The following is a 21176-nucleotide window of genomic DNA, read 5'->3' on the forward strand; positions in this document are numbered from 1 at the left end:
CCCCTCTTCCCCAGACCATCGTGCGAGGCACCATGATCGGCCACGGAGACTACATCTCAGCCATGCTGTCCGACATGAGCCGGCTGTCCGTCACCAGCTCCAACTCCCTGCGCAAGAGCAGCCCGTCGGCACGAAAGAGAGCGCAGTCGCTCGGCCGTCTGGGCGAAGTGAACGAGGCCGACGCCTATCAGTATGAAGGACTGGACGAAGCCGAATCGCACTGGGGCGACAAGTCACGAAACATCCACAGCGAGAGCAGCACGCCGTACATGGGCTTGAAGAAGAGCGTCACGCTTCAGCCCAACGGCGTCCTTCCCAGGGCCAAATCCACTTATGAGGTTAGCATGAGCATTTTGGAAGGGGCTCCACCCCATCCCACCCTCCCTGCGCCTCCACCGCCCCCATTCCCCGTCCCTCCACCGCCCCGATCCATGTATCTCGGTGGAGACATCGGGAGCCCCACTGAGAGACTCATGATGAGACGAGAGTTTCCCATCGTGTTCGCACACAACCACAGGCCCATGACCTGTTTCTACAGCCCCACGATGCCCATGCAGCATCCGCACGGAGACGGTCTCACGCCGGACATGAGGAGCGCTAACAGACTGCTGGTCCACCCGCAAAACAGCCCTGGGAGACCCTACTCCTCATATGACCTGAAGGTAAACACAAGTCTGACATTTATGTGGCCAACAGGCTCCTTTATGGAAGCGTATTTACATTTAAGCATTTAGCAGATACTTTTATCCAAATGAGGAGAGCAATAGAAGCAGTTAAACTAACTATAGGACAACAATATGTGACCCTGGATGACAAAACCAGTCACGAGTCGCACGGGTTTATTTGTGGCAATATCCAACAATACATTGTGAGGGTCAAAATTATCGATTTTTCTTTTATGCCAGAAATCATTAGGATATTAAGTAAATATCATGTTCCATGACGATATTTATAATATATAAAACATTTATTTTTGTGAGTGAATGCAGCACAATCGTGGACATAAATGAACAACTTTAAAGGAGTTTTTCTCAATGTTTCAATTTTTTTGCTCCCTCAGATTCCAGATTTTCAATAGTTGTATCTCGGACAAATATTGTCATATACGTCAAACCATACATCAATGGAAAGCTTATTTATTCAGATTTCAGAAGATATATAAATCTGAATTTCAAAAAATTTACCCATGTGACTGGTTTTGTGGCCCAGGGTCACAAGTTCTATGACCCTTTCCAGTTTAGTCTAACGTAGTATATGTATTTAAAATTTTTTATATAGTAGTCAACATTTGAAGTGGATCAAAACCTTTCATCAAAGTTATACGTGAATTTTGAACAATACCCGTTCTTGTCTTAGGACAACTTTGATGAACTTTTTTTTTATCCACTTCAAATGTTGACTACTGTAGATATAGAGTAGAAGTGAAGAGAAGAGAAGAGAAAGTGTTAGTATTAATGAATCAAGTGTTGTTCATGATTTGTTAGGGTGTATTTCTATAAATTCTGTCACAATTTCTGCCATGGAACTTTTATTTAGAATTCTGAGTTTATATTTTGCAAATCTGTAATCTGAACTCCATCAGGTGACGAAAAACCTTGGGAGAAACCAGGCTCAGTCGGGGGGGCCAGTTCTCCTCTGGCCAAATTAACCAACATGGAACATGGAATTCTGAGTTTACATGTTGGAATTCTGTGTTTTTCCCGACTTTTTGACCTGACCACATACACATGCAGAGCTCTGAGAATAGCTTCCATACTCCATTTAAAGACTTTACCTCATTAAAATGGTGAACATTCAATTGCCTGTTTTGTAAGAAAAATGTATAAAAATACACCCTAACAAATCAAAACTTACTGAATTTGTTGAAAATTAAATGTTGTTGATGTGTGAATGAATTTGTGTATAATCTGATATTATTGTTGAAATGTCTTTTTTTTATTATAATGAAAAGAAATATCTACGACATAACAAAAAAAAAAAACTTAAAACAATGAATGAAAAAATATAGACCTTCATATAAATATGCATATCATTCATGTGTCTCTATGCTCACCATGGCTGCCTTTACAGTATTTGATTAAAAATACAGTAAAAGCTGAAATATTATTACAATTTAAAGTAACTGTTTTCTATGTGAATATATGTTAAAATGTAATTTATTCCTGTGAATTTTCAGCATCATTACTCCAGTCTTCAGTGTCACATGATCCTTCAGAAATCATTCTAATATGCTTATTTGCTCTGATTTAATTCAAAAGATATTTAAAGATATTATTTAAAAATAATAATTTTATTCAGCAAGGATTAGGGATGCACAATATATTGACCACCATATTGGTATTGGCCGAAATATGTTAATTTGAATGTTATCGGCCCAATAAGAAAATTTGCCCAGTATTATTTCAGCTGAGACGCTTCAGATTCACATGATGTCCGCCATGATGGATTTAAAATGCTTGAAATATGATTTGAATCACGTCAAAAAGGAAAATACAGTAAAGGCAAGTCTGTCATATCGGCTACATAAAATCATAATAAGATCATCATAATTGTGTGTTTGAGTCATGGATTTTAATGGTGAGATTAATTTTGTAATCAGGCTCTCAAAAGTTATAACAAAAGTATAGCAATTTGGATTTAGATTTTTTTGGCCAATATATCGGTTATCGGATTTCAAATATAAAGAATTATCGGTTATCAGTATCGGTCAAAATTTTCATATCGGTGTATCCCTAGTTACTTTGTAAACCGTTTGTCGGACGAATGCATGTTAATGAGCAAAGCAGGATAAAGCAGAAGCTTACTTCTATTTGTGGTTGTGTTTCCCTCGTCCATGACCCAGGCCGACGCAGCCATGAGACACCAGCCGGGATACTTGCACAGCGGCACCAGCAGTCCTCTCATGAGCGGCAGCCGGCCACACAAAACCGTCCGTTCCTCCTCCAGCTACACCATCGGACTCTCCCCCAACATCAGTTATCGGCCCAGCGGTCCAGACCCCTTCATGAGGCACTCGGGCTGCCCGAACCCAGGCCTTTACCCCAGACAGGACAGTCCGTCGCAGCCCCGACCGTCTCCCACCGGCTCTCTGGCCAACAGTCCTCCGGGAACCTGTTCTCCTGCGTTCAGACCGCCGCTACACCCCTCGCCCCGCCCGCCGCCCGACCCTCCTAAAGTCACACACGAGCAGTTCAAGGCCGCGCTGCAGATGGTGGTGGATAAAGGTGACCCGCGCTCGTACCTGGAGAACTTCGTGAAGATCGGAGAGGGGTCCACGGGTGTGGTGTGCATCGCCCGCGAGAAACACAGCGGACGCGTGGTGGCCGTCAAGATGATGGACCTCAGGAGACAACAGCGCAGAGAACTGCTCTTCAACGAGGTGAAACAAAGATCATTACAATGAGTTATATAAATCCCGAGCACACACGGAAAACATAACCAATCAAAAAATGTAGGAATTCGGGATTGGCTCTCTGATTGGTGGATCTCACATCACAATTCTACCCTTACAGTATATTTAAAGTCCCCCTGTAGTCAATCATTTTATCCCTTAAAACTCATCTTTGATCACCAAAATTACATATTTAAAAGTTTTTTACCTTGAAAACAAATTGTCAAGCCTTAAAATATCTTGAATGTAACTCGACACCCTTGCCACATTTAGTATGCGCGGTTCTATGAATATGCAAATGAGCCCCGCCTCCACTCACTCAGCTCAGAGATCCACTGGTTGACGATCACACGTTGATCTGATTGATTACAAGGTAGTTTGTGACGTCAGAAACACCAGCGATTTCTGTCTTTGGTTCACTGCAGTTTTAAGGAGAAAATACTCTTTATTTAAATACTTTGTTTGTTTGGTTCTTGGTAATCTATTTGCAATCTGTGTGTTCCGCGAGACACAAATAACTTTTGTGTTATGAATTCATCAAGTGCACCATCACACGGAGAACAAGACTGTGCTCTTGAATAACTAAATCCATAGGCTTATTAAGTGTTGTTGGATGCAAATATGTGGGCAGAAACACACCGGCAGAAACATAAATTGGTATAGAATGTATATAATAAAAAACAACCTCAATATTGATTTGATTTAAATGCAAATATCATGCATTCACTGTCTATGAAAACTCCATTGAATGGCCATTTATGAGTATCTTATTATAATGCATCACAAAGTAAAATAAAAGCATAACTGATCTGACCATGTTGTTGATTTCACAGTGTTTTGCACTGATCAGACTGTGTGTCTGTGTTCACAGGTGGTGATTATGAGAGATTACCAGCACAGGAACGTGGTGGAGATGTTTAAGAGCGCTCTGGTGGAGGAGGAACTCTGGGTAATCATGGAGTATCTGCAGGGAGGAGCTCTAACAAACATCGTGTCTGAAACCAGGTGTGAAAGCTGAACGCTTGGATAATAGTAATAAAAGAAAAGTGGATTTCTTAGATGATTGAGGTCAGAAGCTTTCACAAGCAATATGCTTAACCATGGGTGTATGATATGATATGATATGATATGATATGATATGATATGATATGATATGATACGATTTAATAAATATAATAATTTGCAACCAGTTATTGGTTAAAAGATTGTGTAGACAGAAAACATGCAATGATGAATCATTCACAATAAGACAGGGAACATGATCACACTGCAAAAAATGCTTTTCTCACTTAGTATTTTTGTCTTGTTTCCAGTCCAAATATTTACTAATTCTTAAATCAAGAAGCATTTACTAGAGAAGTAAAATGACATAAGAAATTCTATCTTGTTTTCTTATAATAATAAATAGAAAATCAAAATTAAGTAAGTTTTTGCTTAAAACAAGCAAAATTATCTGCCAATGGAGTAAGAAAAATAATCTTGTTTCCATTTGAATTGATAATTGATAATTTTGCTTGTTTTAAGCAAAAACTCATTTAATTTATTTATTATTATTATTATTATTTCTTTTTTAGAACAAGATCTAATTTCTTATGTCATTTTACTTATCTGGTAAATGCTTCTTGATTTAAGATTTGTAGATATTTGGACTGGAAACAAGACAAAAATACTAAGTGAGAAAAGCATGTTTTGCAGTGTAGAGTCCGTTCCTAATGTGTTAATGTGGATTCAGAGAACTGTGACATCACTGTGACGTCACTGTGACTGTAATTCTGCGGTGAGGATGAGCACGAGATAAGCTCGGCTTGTAGTTCCTGCAAACACTAATCCCATGCTGTATTATTGTAGTGTTTTCTTCAGACCACAAGAGGGTGATGTACAGTAACTCAGTGTTCTGCTGTGTGTCTCCTGCGTGTGTTCAGACTCAGATGAGCAGATGCTGGGATGACATGGCAGGGGAATCTGACTAGCGGTTTAATTAGTTTGGTCAATGCATCTCTCGCTTTGTCTGATGAAGGACTAGATTTACACGAGTCCACACACACACACACACGCATTGCAGAAGGACGAGATCTGACCTGAGCGGAGAGCATCGAGCGGGACGTGTTTGCAAACATGATTGATTTTGCACACAGTGCCAGAGGACAGAAGACATCTGAGGGTAGAGCAGATTCAGTTCAGTTTAGCAGCGCTCGTGTTCAGCATTAGCCTTCAAGAGTTCAATTTGAAAAGCGTTTATTTGACATGAACAAATTGATAAGCCTGCATTTCTTTCTAGACAAACAAAATCTGTATTTACAAATCTATATATCAATAATATTCAACTAATAATAATTTAAAGAAAACATTCCTTTACAGCAGGCTATTAGCATAAATATACAAGAGTTTATTAGTCAACAAATTAAATGGGCTAAATAATATATATATATATATATACATTATAAAATAAAATAATATAAGCTTATTTGAAGACTTTTAGTTTGACAAGCAATTATATGACATGAATAAATCAATAAGTGCGTCTCAAAAAGTTTTTTCTAGACAAACAAAATCTGTTTTTAAACTATAAATAAATAATAATAATAAATTAGCCAAAACATTCCTTAAACCTAATGTCATAAATATACCAAAAATGTTTTATTTTTTATTAGTCAACAAATGAAATGGGCTAAATAAAGTAAAATATAAAATAAATAACTGATTTGAAGACATTTTGATTGACAAGCAATTATATGACATGAATATATTAATAAGCCTGTATTTAAAAAAACGCAAAATCTGCCTTTGAACTCAAAAAAGGGCTGATATAGCAAAAAAATTATATCTCCATATTTTTTTTCATATTTTGCTGATATTCGATATGTATTGATATTTTTGCATTTAAAAAGTAGATTTTTTTGTGCCCTCCATTAAAGGAACACTCCACCGTTTTTTTAAATAGGGCTTATTCACCTTCTTTCCTACATTTAGATAGGTGGGCAAATGCATTTTTGTCTCAGTGCATGCATTGTTTTAGTTTGACAGGGTCGGCGCTAGCTTAGCTTAGCTTAATGAATGGAATCCTTTGTTGCCAGCTAGCATGTCATGAGTAAAAGTAAAAAAAAATAATAAAAAAAAACCCCACCTAATTACTTCTAGCGATGCAGATTAACACTAGGCGATTTCCTAGGCAGATATTGACTTGGGACTATATTAGGGGGAAGCACAGGCGAAGCACTGCTGCTTAGGCGAAGCACTGCTACTTGGGCGTAGAGATATCACGCAACACACGAAATGTGAATATGTGGTATAATATGTGAATGTGAATACAGGTATAATATGGGTCGATCTGTATGCGTCATGTTTAAAATAATCACTTACTCTGTGGACAGCTGTCCATTTGGTCCATTCGGTGTGGGGCATTTTTTCCAGTTCACTTTATCACACCGGAAAAAAAAATCGAGTACTGCAGGATGGGCAATGCGGGCACGCTCAACTTGATCTGACGCGTTGAGCCTGGTCATCGATGGCAGTAACTTGTCCCACTTGCCACAGCACAGACACTCTATTTCAGTCTTACACCACCAGTTCGTGTTGGCTATCATCCTCACGTCCTCAGGCTGTTGAGCGATCGCAACCTGTCGTTCTATTTCCAAAGCACGCAGCTCATCTTCTGAAAACTGCTTCATAGAGGTATGTTTCTGGCTCTTGACTGTCTTGACTGTCACCCTCTTCGTCTCTCACAAAATTAGCCATGTTCATTGCCATTCATGTACTGTAGGAAAAATAGCCAGCTACTATTCACGCCGGTATGTTGACGGATGTTGTGGGATTTCATGTGTTGCGTGATATCTCTGCGCCCAAGTAGCAGTGCTTCGCCTAAGCAGCAGTGCTTCGCCTGTGCTTCCCCCTAATATAGTCCCAAGTCAATATCTTCATTAAGCTAAGCTAAGCATTTGCCCACCTATCTAAATGTAGGACAGAAGGTGAATAAGCCCTATTTAAAAAAACGGTGGAGTGTTCCTTTAAAAAAAGACATGATCTGGATAGAACAGTAATTGTTACAAAGTACATACAATTTCTTACTGCAAAAAAATAATAATAACAATAATCAAGACAGTGACACTTGCTGCTTTTTACTCCGTGAACACGAAAGGAACGTTTAAAAATCATACGTACTTAAAGGTATCAAAATAAAAATATGCAAAATAAAAAACATGAAAATTATGCAAAAAATACAATCTTCCTACAAAATTTTTGCAACAACAAAGCAAAGCATGATGACTCCTCTGATTGGCTGTTTCATTCACCCGCTCTGAACTGTGATTGGCTGAATGCTCAACACGCTGTAAATAGAAACCTTTTCAAAATGATCACGAGCAGCCGTCAAGCTCAACAGTTCTTGATGTGAAACTTAAGATTAACCTAGTGTGGTGAAAGAAAGCATACTGAAAAACAACAGATGCATTAATAAATCTCCTGTTAAAACTGTAGTGAGGTGTGTGTGTGTGTGTGTGTGCAGGCTGAGCGAGGAGCAGATCGCGACGGTGTGTGAGGCTGTTCTGCAGGCGCTGGCGTATCTCCACTCACAGGGCGTTATCCACAGAGACATCAAGAGCGACTCGATCCTGCTCTCGCTGGACGGCCGTGTGAGTCCATCTGTCTCTCTTTATCTTCATCTTCACTTATCTGTCTCTCTTCATCTTCATCTTCACTTATCATCTGTCTCTCTTCATCTTCATCTTCACTTATCATCTGTCTCTCTTCATCTTCATCTTCTCTTATCATCTGTCTCTCTTCATCTTCAGTCATCATCTGCCTCTCTTCATCTTCACTTATCTCAACCTCTTCTCTGATACAGAACATCTTACTGAAATCCTCTCTCATGTAGTCCATCAATCAGTGTTTAAACCGCGTCAATAACAATTAAGCGTAGCGTCAGTTCTGGCGGGTCACGTTAGTCAAGCTCTCATCAGTGACTCTCAGCTGATCCACGTCTACCTATAGGAATACGACGTCTATCACCGTATTCATATATAAGCTATCGCGTTTCTCAGGAGCTAATTACCCTCCTCCCTCCCCAGCTCCACCTCTCGTCAGCCCTATGTTCCCACAGCCATATGTTCCCACAGCCCTAACCCTAACCCTAACATACCTAAACCTACCCCTCACAGGAGGGAGACTTGTCTGGGATGTAATTGGGCTATCCCTGTACCAGCACAAGCACTAAAACTTACCCTTCATAGGGGACATAGTTAAATGAGAGAACATAGGACTGTGGGAACATATGGTTGTGGGAACATAGGGCTGTGGGAACATAGGGCCTAATTTTCAAAATTTTCAGTAAAAAAAGAAATCTTAGAAATGTGGGAACATAGGGCCGTGGGAACATAGGGCCTAATTTTCAAAATTTTCATTAAAAAAAAAAAATCTTAGAAATGTGGGAACATAGGGCTGTGGGAACATAGGGCTGTGGGAACATAGGGCTGACCCCTCGTCGGGAAGGGTTTGGCATTCTGATTCCCCTTTGAATCAGAATAAATTCTCGAATTATGTTGTACTTTACAATATTTTTTTATTGGTTCTGTTCTGTTTACCCTACGGAGGGTTATTGCTGCTCTTATCCATGCTAGGCTAGTTCTCGCCCAGAACAGAACCAGACCGCCAATCCAAACTGTATGCTAATTGTCAATCATATTTGACGAGTTAGTGAGAAAAAAGTACATATTCATTACTCTACTCTAGTACATATTCATTATGTTTTGACTCTTATATAATTATTATATAATACAGTTATAATTAGCTATAATGTTATTATTAGAGATGCACTGATATGAACATTTTGGCCGATGCCAATAACCGATATATTGGTCGTTAAATCTAAATCCAAATTTTTATATAATTTTTTAGAGCCTGATTACAAAAACGAAAGTCACCATTAAAAGCCATGACCCAAAAACACAATTATAATGTTCTCATTATAATGTTATGTAGCCGATATGACTTGTGTTACAAATGTTACACTTAACTGTATTTTGATTTCAATATTTCAAACAATTCAAACCCATGATGAACAGTGCACATCTGAAGTGTCTCCGCTGAAGGAAATAATACATTATTGATCGGCTTTAATATATCGGCCAAATTTTCTTATCGGGCCGATAACGATAACGTTAAACATGAACATATATCGGCCGATACTGATATGGTGGCTGATATATTGTGCATCTCTAGTTATTATTATAAAAACACTAGTCTTATATGCAATTGTGCAAAAAATATGTTTGTTGGTGAATATGATACAATAAATTAAAATAATATGATAAGCAATACCAGTTTGCAATATTAAGCAGCATAACAGACTGTTTTTGTACAGCTAAAATAAAATCTGTTTCCACAAAAATATAAAATGTTTCTTGAGCATCAAATCCTCATATTAGAATGATTTGTGAAGGATCATGTGATACTGAAGACTGGAGTAATGATGCTGAAAATTCAGCTTTAATCACTGGAATAAATTACACTTTACTATATATTCACATAGAAAACAGCTGATTTAGATTGGAATAATATTTCACAATATTACTGTTTTTGTTTGTATTTTTAATCAAATAAATGCAACCTTGTTGAGCAGAAACTTTTGAACGGTAGTGTATACATACAAAAGAAAAAATGTATCTGTGCCATAATAATACTGTGCCATTTCCAGGTGTGACCGAGTGAGAAGACTGAAGCTCTATGTGTTTTAAACATGTGTTTCTGAACTCTTATCCTGTCTCTATGTTTGTAAATTAGATCAAGCTGTCAGACTTTGGCTTCTGCGCTCAGATCAGTAAAGATATCCCGAAGAGAAAGTCTTTGGTGGGAACGCCGTACTGGATGGCTCCTGAGGTCATCTCCAAGTCACCTTATGGAACCGAGGTACAGCACGAAACAAACACACAGCAAATGTCAATCAAGAGCGGGAAGAAAATGTGTGCTGGAATAATTCCTAATTTCATTAAACATTTTTATAATGACAGTGAATGTGATCTAAAATGTGCAGGTGGATGTTTGGTCTCTGGGCATTATGGTGGTGGAGATGGTGGATGGAGAACCTCCGTATTTCAGTGAAACTCCTGTGGCTGCGATGAAGAGACTGAGAGACGAGCGAGCGCCCACCGTACGCAACGTTCATCAGGTACGAGACCATATCTCTACATTAATCACAGCGAGAGACACACGCACAGAAGGACAGAAACTTGGCTTAACAATGTCATGAAAAATATTAGGGGCAAATAAAAAAAAATAATGAAATAATGAAATAAAATAAAATAAAAAATAATACAAATTAAAATCAAATAAAATATAATATTGAAATAAAATAAATAAAAAATGAAATAAAATATTAAATATATTTGAAGCCATTTTGTTTGACAAAAAACATGTTTTTGACAAAAATATGACATGAATAATGAATGTCTGCATATCAAAAAGTTTTTTTTCCATACAAATGTCAAAAATCTATTTTTGAACTGTATATAATAATAATAAATGAACCAAAACATTCCTTTACAGCAGGCTAAACCTAATGTCATGAAAAAAATATTAAAATAATTAGTAAACAAACTAAATGGACCAAATAAAAAAAAAAGATGCAATTTTGTTTGAAAAGCAATTATATGACATGAATAAATGAATAAGCTTGCATCTCAAAAAGTTTTTTCCCATAGAAATAAAATGTTTTTAAACTCAAAACAATCCTTTATCTGTCACACATCGGTTAAAACAAATGGAATAACACCAGATTTTGACATTTTACAAAGTGCAAAACTCACCGCTATGTTGCTAGAGTGTAAAGATATTTATTTTGAATAAAATGCAGCATCCCATTCATTGACAACTGTATAAACACATCAGCGCTATCTAAATAGACAATTTGATGACGATTATAGAATTTCGGTCAAATGCATGGCATTTTCTAGCCTGGATGCCAGCCGAATTTAGCCCCGCCCACAACATTTTTAGGTCGGGAAGTTCGGTCTGGACTTGATCCGTTGTGGAGCAACTATGCTCGAACAAAAGCTGTTCGGACCAATCAAATGGTCAGGGCGGGCTTTATACGATGATGGTCAGATGATCAACAGTAACATAACTGATGATCAACAGCGCTTGGGTTGAATTCGTTTACAACAAAGATGGCTCCCGCTGGAGAATTAAGATGTCACACATACAAATAAGTCAGATTGAATAAAAGCATATTTGGCGTACTGTCCGAGGAGAGGGCGGGCTCGGTATTCCCGAACCCAAAGTACTCCCCCCGTATTCCTGGCTGTGGAAGAACAAGCCGAGAGTGAGTGGAGGGATGCTGGAAACTGTCAAGGAATGTTAGGCGAGTTGACAGAGTGAATAATAAATGCTTCCTCTCATGCTGATAGGGTAGACCTGGTAATTGTTTGATGACAAGTTGATTGGACTGATAATTTGAACGTGCTTCTCCCGAACTCTGTTTATGAAACATCATGTGTAGATTCGTCATCGCTTCTGTTATAGAAGATATCGACAGCGCATTCATTTTAAAAGAGGAACAGAGAACCGCGATCAAGGCATTTGTCGATCGGAAAGATGAATGAAGAACATACGTCACTTACTCCGTTGCTCTGATTGGTTGTAGGTCTATCCAGTTGCTCTGATTGGTTGTAAGTCTATCCAATTGAGTGCAGAGGCATTTTCCTTCCTGGTTCGGTTGAAACACGGCCCATAATCCCAGCCCAATGGAGCAGATCAGACTCATAGGGCCCTATCTTGCACCCAGCGCAATTGACTTTGTACACCGACGCATGTATCATTCCTATTTTGCACCCGACCAACAGCAGACTTTTCCCTCCACAGACGCACGTCGGTAAATTAGGGAATGAACTTGCGCTCCCGGGGGTGGTTCAGCGAAAAGAGGAGGCGTGTTCCGGCGCAAACGTTCCCTGGTGCTATTTTGCAGTTTCAGAAAACAATTCCGCCACAGACCAGGACAAACCTAGTCTAACGTCAGTGGAGCGTTATTCAGATGCTATTTTAAGGGCGCATGCTTGGCCATAATGTAGCGTGTGCACAACGCACATACACTTTGCTTCTCTCATCTACACAGACGCAGTGTAGCAGTAGCAGTTCTCATTTTTAGAAAACCATACATTATTACAAGGAAAAATATTAACACATGAGGGAAATCATTGTGGGGTCCATGAAGATGTGAAAAATAGGGATAAATCTAGGGATACACGTTTACCCAAATTATTATCCGCCTGTTTAAGCGAAGCTAATTTGGGTGTGTTTCTCCATCCCCAATGTCACTTCTCTGTGTTTTACGGCCCTGACGAGAACGTCGGTCTCCTCGGCTGTGAACCGCTCCTGGCGTGCGTCTGGCAAATCCGCCGTTATAATAGCAATCCGCCATAGAACAAGCGTGCCTGCTCTTAAAGGGAATGTGAGATGACGCTCTGATTGGTTTATTTCACGTTACGCCCAAACCACACCTATGAGTAATGAAGCTACTTCAGACAAACCCATTTTAGATTTGCATCGGGCGCAAGAGTCATTTATCCCGCCGGGTCCCGAGATCCGCTCACAAAGTTACTTGCGTTTCGCGTTTGATACTTGCGTTTCAGATCGTTAAAATAGGGCCCATATTCTGACTAGAATCTGAGTATGACGACGTCAGGCTAGGTATTTTCGGCTGTGTTTAAAAAAATACAATATGCTTCAAATGTTATTAACCACAAATTTAATAACAAGACGAGGCGATGTAGCTGTTGTGGAAAAACTGATAAAGAATAGTAGTTAGAGCAGCAATCGTTCTCCCATCCGCCATGTTTAAAGTTTATGACCCGTCCAAAATGATCCCAGTGGGAAATACGACTTGAGAGGGAAATTCTCTAGAAAACTCATATTTACTTAAAGGGGTGGTTGATTATGATTTGACTTTTCTAACTTTAGTTAGTGTGTAATGTTGCTGTTTGAGCATAAACAACATCTGCAAAGTTACAACGCTCAAAGTTCAGAGCAAAGGGAGATATTTGCTTTTACAGAAGTTGCTTTTTAAGGACTACAACAAACGGCTGGTAGAGACTATACCACATTCCTCCCGGGTTAGTGACATCACAAACCCTAAAATTTACATAAACCCCGCCCCCGGGAACACGCAGGCAACAAAGGGGGCGAGGCGGTGTTGAGAAGAGGGAGAGTTGTTGTAGTCGAGCACATTTGTGAGTCTCCTCAAGCTGTCACATCCGTCTTTTCACATTTATTGCAATATAGTAGCCTACGGTACACAGCGTGTCATAAAAGCAAGATGACAACAAAGTTATAACTAATTAAAGGAAACTTTACCTGTTCTGTCTTCATGCAGCATATATTCTCTGGCTCTGTAGGCATCAGATCTTACAACAGTTCCCACACGAGCGATTTATAGATGATCATTACACAATATGCTAATCAATAACTTGATGATAGTTAACCCCACATCAGCAACATAGATTCATCAACTAACCATTCAGAAACGTCCTGTTTCATTCTTACATGTTGTCACTTCTTCTGGAGTCTCTCCATCTTTGTCCGACTCCAGTTTGAACATAAAAGGCTAAACAGTTTCTGACATTTCAGTGCATTTCAGAGGTAATCGAAGCTCTTAAAGCTCCGCCCTCTGTGCCGGGAGCAGCAGCTCATTTGCATTTAAAGGGACACACACAAAATGGCGCGTTTGTGTGTGTGCAGGTCATCTAAGCGTCGTGTTTGTCTGCAGGTTTCCCCGATGCTGAAGGACTTTCTGGACCGTATGCTGACGCGAGACCCTCTGGAGCGAGCGAGTGCCACTGATCTCCTGGAGCATCCGTTCCTCCTGCAGGCCAGCTCTCCTCAGTGCCTGGTGCCCCTAGTGGAGCAGTACCGCAAGCGCATGTCCCGCTGCTGATCCACGTCACCCGCTAGCTCAGTGTTACGCGCCCTACGGACTGGACAACAATCAGAAAACCAGGGCTAAACAGCGGCTTATCCCGGCCTGCCCGAGTGGAAAGCACCGGAGAATCCGGGACTGAGACGGCTGAATGAACTCTGTGACGTCACAGCCAGTTTCTTCCACCGATGGACGTCTGATTGGTGCTCAAAAGGCGGAGAGTTACAGCAGAAGTGCGTCTGACTGAAAACGCCACTGGGTTTTATTATGTTCAGTTTGAAGCTGATCGTTTGCAGTCTTATCTGCGGCCACAGAAACCTGGAAGTACTGAATTTGTACACATCCATCATGTTTCATGTGTTTATCTTTTAAGTTTCGATATTATGATTTTGATCTCACTGTTGGTTTTTACAGCTGCGAAAGCAACATTGACAACTTTATTAATTATGAGTAACACTTTACAATAAGGTTCCGTTTGTTGACATTAGTTAACTACCCAGACAGCAGCATGGTGTCGGCCCAGATCCGGTCCACATCTGGTACGGGTGGAATCCACGTTTCACGTCCTGTGCCACATTGTTTAATTAGCAAATGCTAAACCTGGTCTAAAGTCAATTGCGCACTTTTGATTATTACACACACTCTGCTTATTACACACACTCGGCTTATTACACACACTCGCTTATTACACACACTCACTTATTACACACACTCTGCTTATTACACACACTCTGCTTATTACACACACTCGGCTTATTACACACACACTCGCTTATTACACACACTCGCTTATTACACACACTCGCTTATTACACACACTCTGATTATTACACACACTGGGACGTCCTGAAGCACACAAACATGCCTAATATTAAAAATAAAAGGATTACAATGTAAAAGATTATTATTGTGTACATAAAGATATGGTGGAATACGGCTTGTCCCGTAGATGTTCTGCTTGTGCTTTAATCTCACACACACACACACACACACACACACACACACACACACACAGCTTTAACCTCGTGCACGAGCAGATCCGTTTCCTCGCTTGAGAAGCGTTCAGTCTTTCCACGATCAAATTCCTCCATGTAAATAGTGAATCCGTCATGGCTCAAGCACAACTGGCCTTTAAAGAGAATGGGAGATGAGACTCTGATTGGTTTAACGCACGTTACGCCCCAAAACACACCCATTACTCATTATGAGAATAGTGACAACACTTTTAGACCATGCGCCGGGAGCGCCGACCATTTTTCCCGTCGTTAAACTAGCAAAAGTGGATTCGGACACGACCATATAGCTTTAGAACATGAGCTTAGATCCTTAAAATAGCGCCCTATGTTGCTGTCTGGGTAACTACTTCTAAAGCATGTTATTTTCAACATTTACTAATGCATTATTAAAATCAAAAGTTGCATCTGTTGATATAATTCAATGGACCTGAACTGACATGAACTAACAGTGAACAGTTGTGATTTTATTAACTGACTGTTAACAAATGTGTTGCTCAGTGTTATTTAATGTTACTATACAAACATTAGCAAACTGAATCATATTGTAAAGCATTATTTTATTGTCTACAATCTGGAATTATACAGAATTCAATTGATGTGCATCACAAGTTGTATGTATATTGGCTAAACTTCAACGGATCGAAATGTGGCTCGTCCAATCGGATTTGAATGTGTTTTGTTACTCGAGTTGAAACCTAAACCTTTTTCGGGTTGATTTTCCAGCAGAAGGACTATATCAGGATATAAAATGACATATCATATCGCACACATTTTACCATTTTTAAATTGCAATATTTGACCGAAAATCAGCACAGAACGTGAACGTCTGCAAGCTTTACGCCACTGTACGCACATATCTCACCTGCGTTTGAAAGCTCGTGTCGGACTGGCTTGCATGGCTGAGCCGTGGCACACGCTTGAATCTTAATCTGACGAACAAAGACGTTTTTTCAGAAAAGGCGGTGAAATGATGTCATTTGTTGTCAGCACTGACAGGTGCAAAACATTTTTATGAGCCATTGTAACCAATTGTATATATTTTAATGACCTATTTATTGTTTTGTTTTTTTCAATGGATTGACGAGCGCCTGCTTTTGGAAAGGGTGCCGTGAATGGTTTGTAAACCGTGTAAATATTGCATCTGAGCTTGAGAGGCGATTCCTGATTTCTTAAACGGCTGGTTTTACTGTAAAGGCGTCAGAAGAACAAATAATGTACATAATCAAGAGTAGGAAACACCCTGTGTTTGCATTCATTCGCATTATTTAATTATGAGAGAGGAAAGGTTTGTTTGTTGGTGTGCGTGTTTACATTTTGGATGCAGCGTTCATTGTGATATTTTTGCATCCTACCTGTTGTACTGTGAAGTTTCCTAAATGATCATACTGACAGATTAAAAGAGGGCGAGAGAGAGATGTTGATTTGTGTTTGGGGCCGTTCACACAGGACGCTTTTCTTCTGCACTGGACTTTTTGTAACTTTTGGCCCTCTAGTGGTCAAAATCAAAACTGCATTTAGCGGAAGAACATTGTTGTGGTTGTGCTTCGGCTCTGCGGATGAATATGATCTTCACAATAGATCCTGCTTTACAGTGAACTCTGTTAGAGAAATACATATGACAGTTTATCTGTTCAATAAAACACTTGCTCTCCTGTTGAGTGATAAAAACACCATCATCTCTGTCGCTTTTACAACATTTCAAATCCCTCAGTTCTCTCTCTGAAAGTCAAGCTAATGTTGATTCTTGTTTTATTACGAGCTCTGTCTCGCTCTCTTTTCTCCAGCAGACTCTCTCTGTTCGCCGTTTGTTTAAAACTGGTGATTCTCTGGAAGTTTGTGATGTAACAAGCTCTGTGTCAACCTTTCAGCGTCGCTCGTTATGTCAACTAACCAACTAACCACTCACACAGCAGACAAAAGTAGGCGGAGCAAGAGTGTGTTTGACTTGAAGAGGCGCTATGCAGCGATTCGAAAGCGTACAGAGACTCATTCTTTACATTTTGTTAATTTTTAACACAAAAAGGTAACAGAGTGTACCTTTAATATTTATGTAGCATACACAAGCATCATATGAAAAATGAAAATCATTTGAAAATGAAGATCATTAATTCGCGCAAATCGTTCCAAACCTGCATACGGTTAATTTTTTCAGTGTAACATTTTTGAGCAATTTTTGGAAGAATATTTATGCAGCTTTTTCATTTGCAAATGTTTATAGAGACCATGACAAAAACAACGAACACACACACAAAAAATCAACACTTTTAGAAGAAAAGGTTCTAAATGGAACCAAATGGAACTAAATGGTTCCATCAGGCACTCCATAGAACATGAGATACATTTATGGATTTAGTTTTAATTATTTTTGTCATTTTAGTTAAACAGCTCGTAAACATACTTTATCACTGGAATAAATTGAAATAACCCATTAATGTAAGAATTACGCATGCCATTTAAGACATTTCAGCTTATATAGAGCCTTTTGGCACAAATTTTTTTTAAATTGAGGTTCATATATGGAACCATATTCGAAGTCTTCTGAAGTTATGTGATGTTTTTTTGTGAGGAACAGACCCAGTATACCAGTCTGAATATACAGAAATGAGATTTGAGAGCTGCAGTGGAGGGAAGTGAAAAATAAAAGCTGTTTCATACACAAAATCACATCACACACAAGTGTTTCCGAACTCGTGTGTTTCGTGTCGCTCCGTCTGTGTTTGAATCTGGTGTGAACGGCCCCTCATTAGTGTGCACTTGTTAGTGTATATGCCAGCAGCCGAGGACACGTGACTCATAATCAACCTTCTTTCCACGACATTTGCTGTGTGCTTTTTTCGTGTGTTGGTTGTTGATGAAAAGAGAAATATACATTTAATTTTTTAAAGAATAAATCATGCATATAAAAAAACAACAACACCAGTATCAAGTTTTATTTTGCTTTAAGCTTACACAAGTGCTTTATTCATACATGTGTCTATCAAAAGAAAAAATACAGTTTTCCACACAGACAGATGCTTTGAGTTTATACAGGTGTGCAGTCTATCAAATTGTATAGAATATAAATTATTGACATATGCAAAGATATACAACTGTATTTTTAATGCATACAAATCACAAATATTTGACGTATAAGATTCATTTTGCTCCACATTTCTCTCTATATTTCTTTCGAGACAAAATATGCTTATAAAAATATAGGCAGCACTTTATTTTACAGTCTTGTTTCACATGTACATACTATATACTTAATGTAATAACTGGGTATGAGTCCTGAATCTAACCGTGATGTTGTTGCCTCACTGTAAGTGCACGTACTGTAAAATAAAGTGCAACCGAAATATAACATGCATGCATTATTATAACAGCTCAATGCAGACACACTTTAGCTGTGCATAACAACGTCAGTAATAATTAAATCAGTTCATTGTTATCTGAAGGACGTTCATGAATCTAGAGGCAGTCAAAGACCTTGAGAGCAGCAGCAGGTAAAAGTTCTTACATTCATGAAGTACACGGCTATTTATCATGTCTAACTGCAACAAAAACGTGGTATTTTTGACTTGTTTTCCAGCACAAATATCTAAACATTCTTAAATCATGATAGATTAACTTGAGAAGCAAAATGACGGAAGATGTTAAGAAAAATGGGTAACACTTTACAATAAGGTTTATTAGTTAACTAGTTAGAACTAAGAATGAACAATACTTCTACAGCATTTATTAATCTTAATTTCAGCATTTACTAATACGTTATTAAAATCAAAGGTTGTATTTGTTAACATTAGTTAATGTGAACTAACATGAACAAACAATGAACAGCTGTATTTTTATTAACTAACATTACAAAGATTAATAGTTACTGTAATAAATGTGCTAATCATTGTTAGTTCGTGTCAGTTAATAAATTAACTAATGTTAGTGTTACCGGAAAATGAATCAATATTAAGTGAGTTTATGCAAATATCTGCCAGTGGGATCTGAAGAATAAACTGAATTCAAAGGGAAAACATTTTTGCTTGAATGTTTAGACATTTGTACTGGAAAATAATAATAATAAGACCATAATTTCTTGTAGTGTAGTCTCTGTGAGAGTCATAAACATCTTTGAATTCATTTTCCAGGTCTTTCTATAAATGCCCATACAGTGTTAAAGTCTCTCTACATATCCTCATTTAAGAGCTGAAGTACTCTCAAACTCGCATCTCACCGCACTGATGCTGTCCACGCTGGGCTGGCTGTTCACTCTCATGTGTGTGTGTGTGAACGGGAAGGTTTCGGAGCGAGAGATCTTCCCTTTCCCGCGTCCCACCGCGTCGCTCGGACAGTCCCTGTGCCTCATGAACTCGGGAGCCGTGAATCTGCGCAGGAGCCTGGTTCCCAGTCCCGAGAGCCCGGAAGAACGAGGTGGGATCCGCTCGGGCTCCAGCTCTTCCCGACCCAGCAGAAGTTTGCTCTGTCTGGAGGATTTGGGAACGCCGGAACGTAGATCTCTCCAGCTCTGGGATTCCTCCAGGTTGATGGTGTCGCTCATCTTTCCGCTGTAGAACTTCGCCACGAGAGGTTTTTCATCCTGAAGCGAAGCTCTTTTAAATCTGCTGGCGGATCTGTTGATTTCGCGAACGTCTCCTTGGTAGGATTGTTTCCGGAGATCCAGATTAAACGATCGGGCTTTTCCCCAGAGTGGCGCATCGATGTCCGACTCGTGTTCTGCACTCCTCGATCCGCCGACCTCTTTCAGCACTGAGTTTTGAATCTGTTTCGAAGCGAACATCAGGTCATGATCCGTGTCGGATGTCGGCGGACGCCTGAAGTGGATTCGCAGGTTGTCGCTGACACGCATTTGTCTCTGAAACAAAGCCGGAAGGAGTTCCTCTTGTCTGCTCTGGATTTGTTTGGAGAAGCGCTCCAGAACATGTTTCGGGAGGCGACTGGGCCATCGGAGATCTTCCACGGGTTCTCCAGTGCTGTTCGTGGGACTCACCGTCTTCTTCCCGCATCCGCTGAGGGCTTGAACGCACTGGTTGTGCCCGAAGAAATCCGCGACTTGCGCGGCCGAGTGTCCGGCGTGGTTCGTGACGTCCAGTCTCAATCCGAGCTTCTTGAAGGCCCGCACCAGGAACTCCAGAACCTGGTTGTGTCCTCCGCACGCGGCGTACATCAGCGCACTGTTTCCCCAGGTGTCCGTGAGCTCCGGGTCAGCGTTGAACTGAACCAGGAGCTTCACCGAATCCAGGAATCCGTGTTCGCACGCGAGGCTCAAAGCCGTCCGCCCGTGATCGTCACGCTTGTTCACATCCGCACCTTTTTCCAGAAGAAGTTTGGTGAACTTCGCTCGGCTCCCGTGCTCTTGAAGGCTCACGGCGTACATCAGAAGCGTTTGCCCGTTTTCGGCTTTCCCGTTGATGATCCTCCCGTCCAGAGCGTCCAGAACGAAGCGGGCCAAGTGGACCTTCCCACTCTGCATGGCTTCCAGGAAGGTTTTGGTGCCGGATCCCTGACACAGATCCTTGGGCCTCAGCATGGTGTGTGTGTGTGTGTGCTAAGAGTTTCTGAGTCCCGTCTGAGCAAGCGTGTGTTTTTATACCTCAGCGCTCCCAGTGTTGCTACGGAAACAGGCATCCGAGAGCGACGATGCTCATTCACAATCGCCTCCTCTTTCCTCAGACAGGAGGGGAGAGACACACTCATTCTGTGACAAGAATTACTCAGTGGGAAAAACACGGTTTGTTTTATTCTCCTGTCTAAAAGGATATAAAAGGCTCCATTGCCCGAGCAACAGCGTCCTTCTCTTTATCATTCCCTTGAGGACATCAAATACACTACACATACATTTACAGAAGAGGTCGAAACACAGTGCGTTGTAAAGATC

General features: G+C 40.0%; 2 protein-coding genes across 2 annotated transcripts in view; one reads left to right on the forward strand and one right to left on the reverse strand.

Moving 5' to 3' along the window:
- pak6 (p21 (RAC1) activated kinase 6) overlaps window positions 1-16963 on the forward strand; it is a 42709-nt gene extending 25746 nt beyond the window's left edge. Inside the window, exons 3-9 of the mRNA XM_082143774.1 lie at window positions 15-662; window positions 2843-3379; window positions 4263-4396; window positions 7893-8019; window positions 10166-10291; window positions 10416-10550; window positions 14142-16963. Of these exons, the coding sequence (XP_081999900.1) occupies window positions 15-662; window positions 2843-3379; window positions 4263-4396; window positions 7893-8019; window positions 10166-10291; window positions 10416-10550; window positions 14142-14309 (1875 nt within the window). The 3' untranslated portion in view covers window positions 14310-16963. The remainder of the gene's footprint in view (window positions 1-14; window positions 663-2842; window positions 3380-4262; window positions 4397-7892; window positions 8020-10165; window positions 10292-10415; window positions 10551-14141) is intronic.
- Window positions 16964-18229: 1266 nt separating this feature from the next.
- ankrd63 (ankyrin repeat domain 63) lies at window positions 18230-20840 on the reverse strand. Its single transcript, XM_082143831.1, has one exon. It carries the CDS (start codon window positions 20826-20828, stop codon window positions 19476-19478), a length of 1353 nt encoding a protein of 450 aa, XP_081999957.1. The 5' UTR covers window positions 20829-20840; the 3' UTR covers window positions 18230-19475.
- Between the last annotated feature and the right edge of the window lie 336 nt (window positions 20841-21176).

The sequence above is a fragment of the Leuciscus leuciscus genome, assembly GCF_965113295.1.
Source record: "Leuciscus leuciscus genome assembly, chromosome: 17".
Lineage (NCBI taxonomy): Eukaryota > Metazoa > Chordata > Actinopteri > Cypriniformes > Leuciscidae > Leuciscus > Leuciscus leuciscus.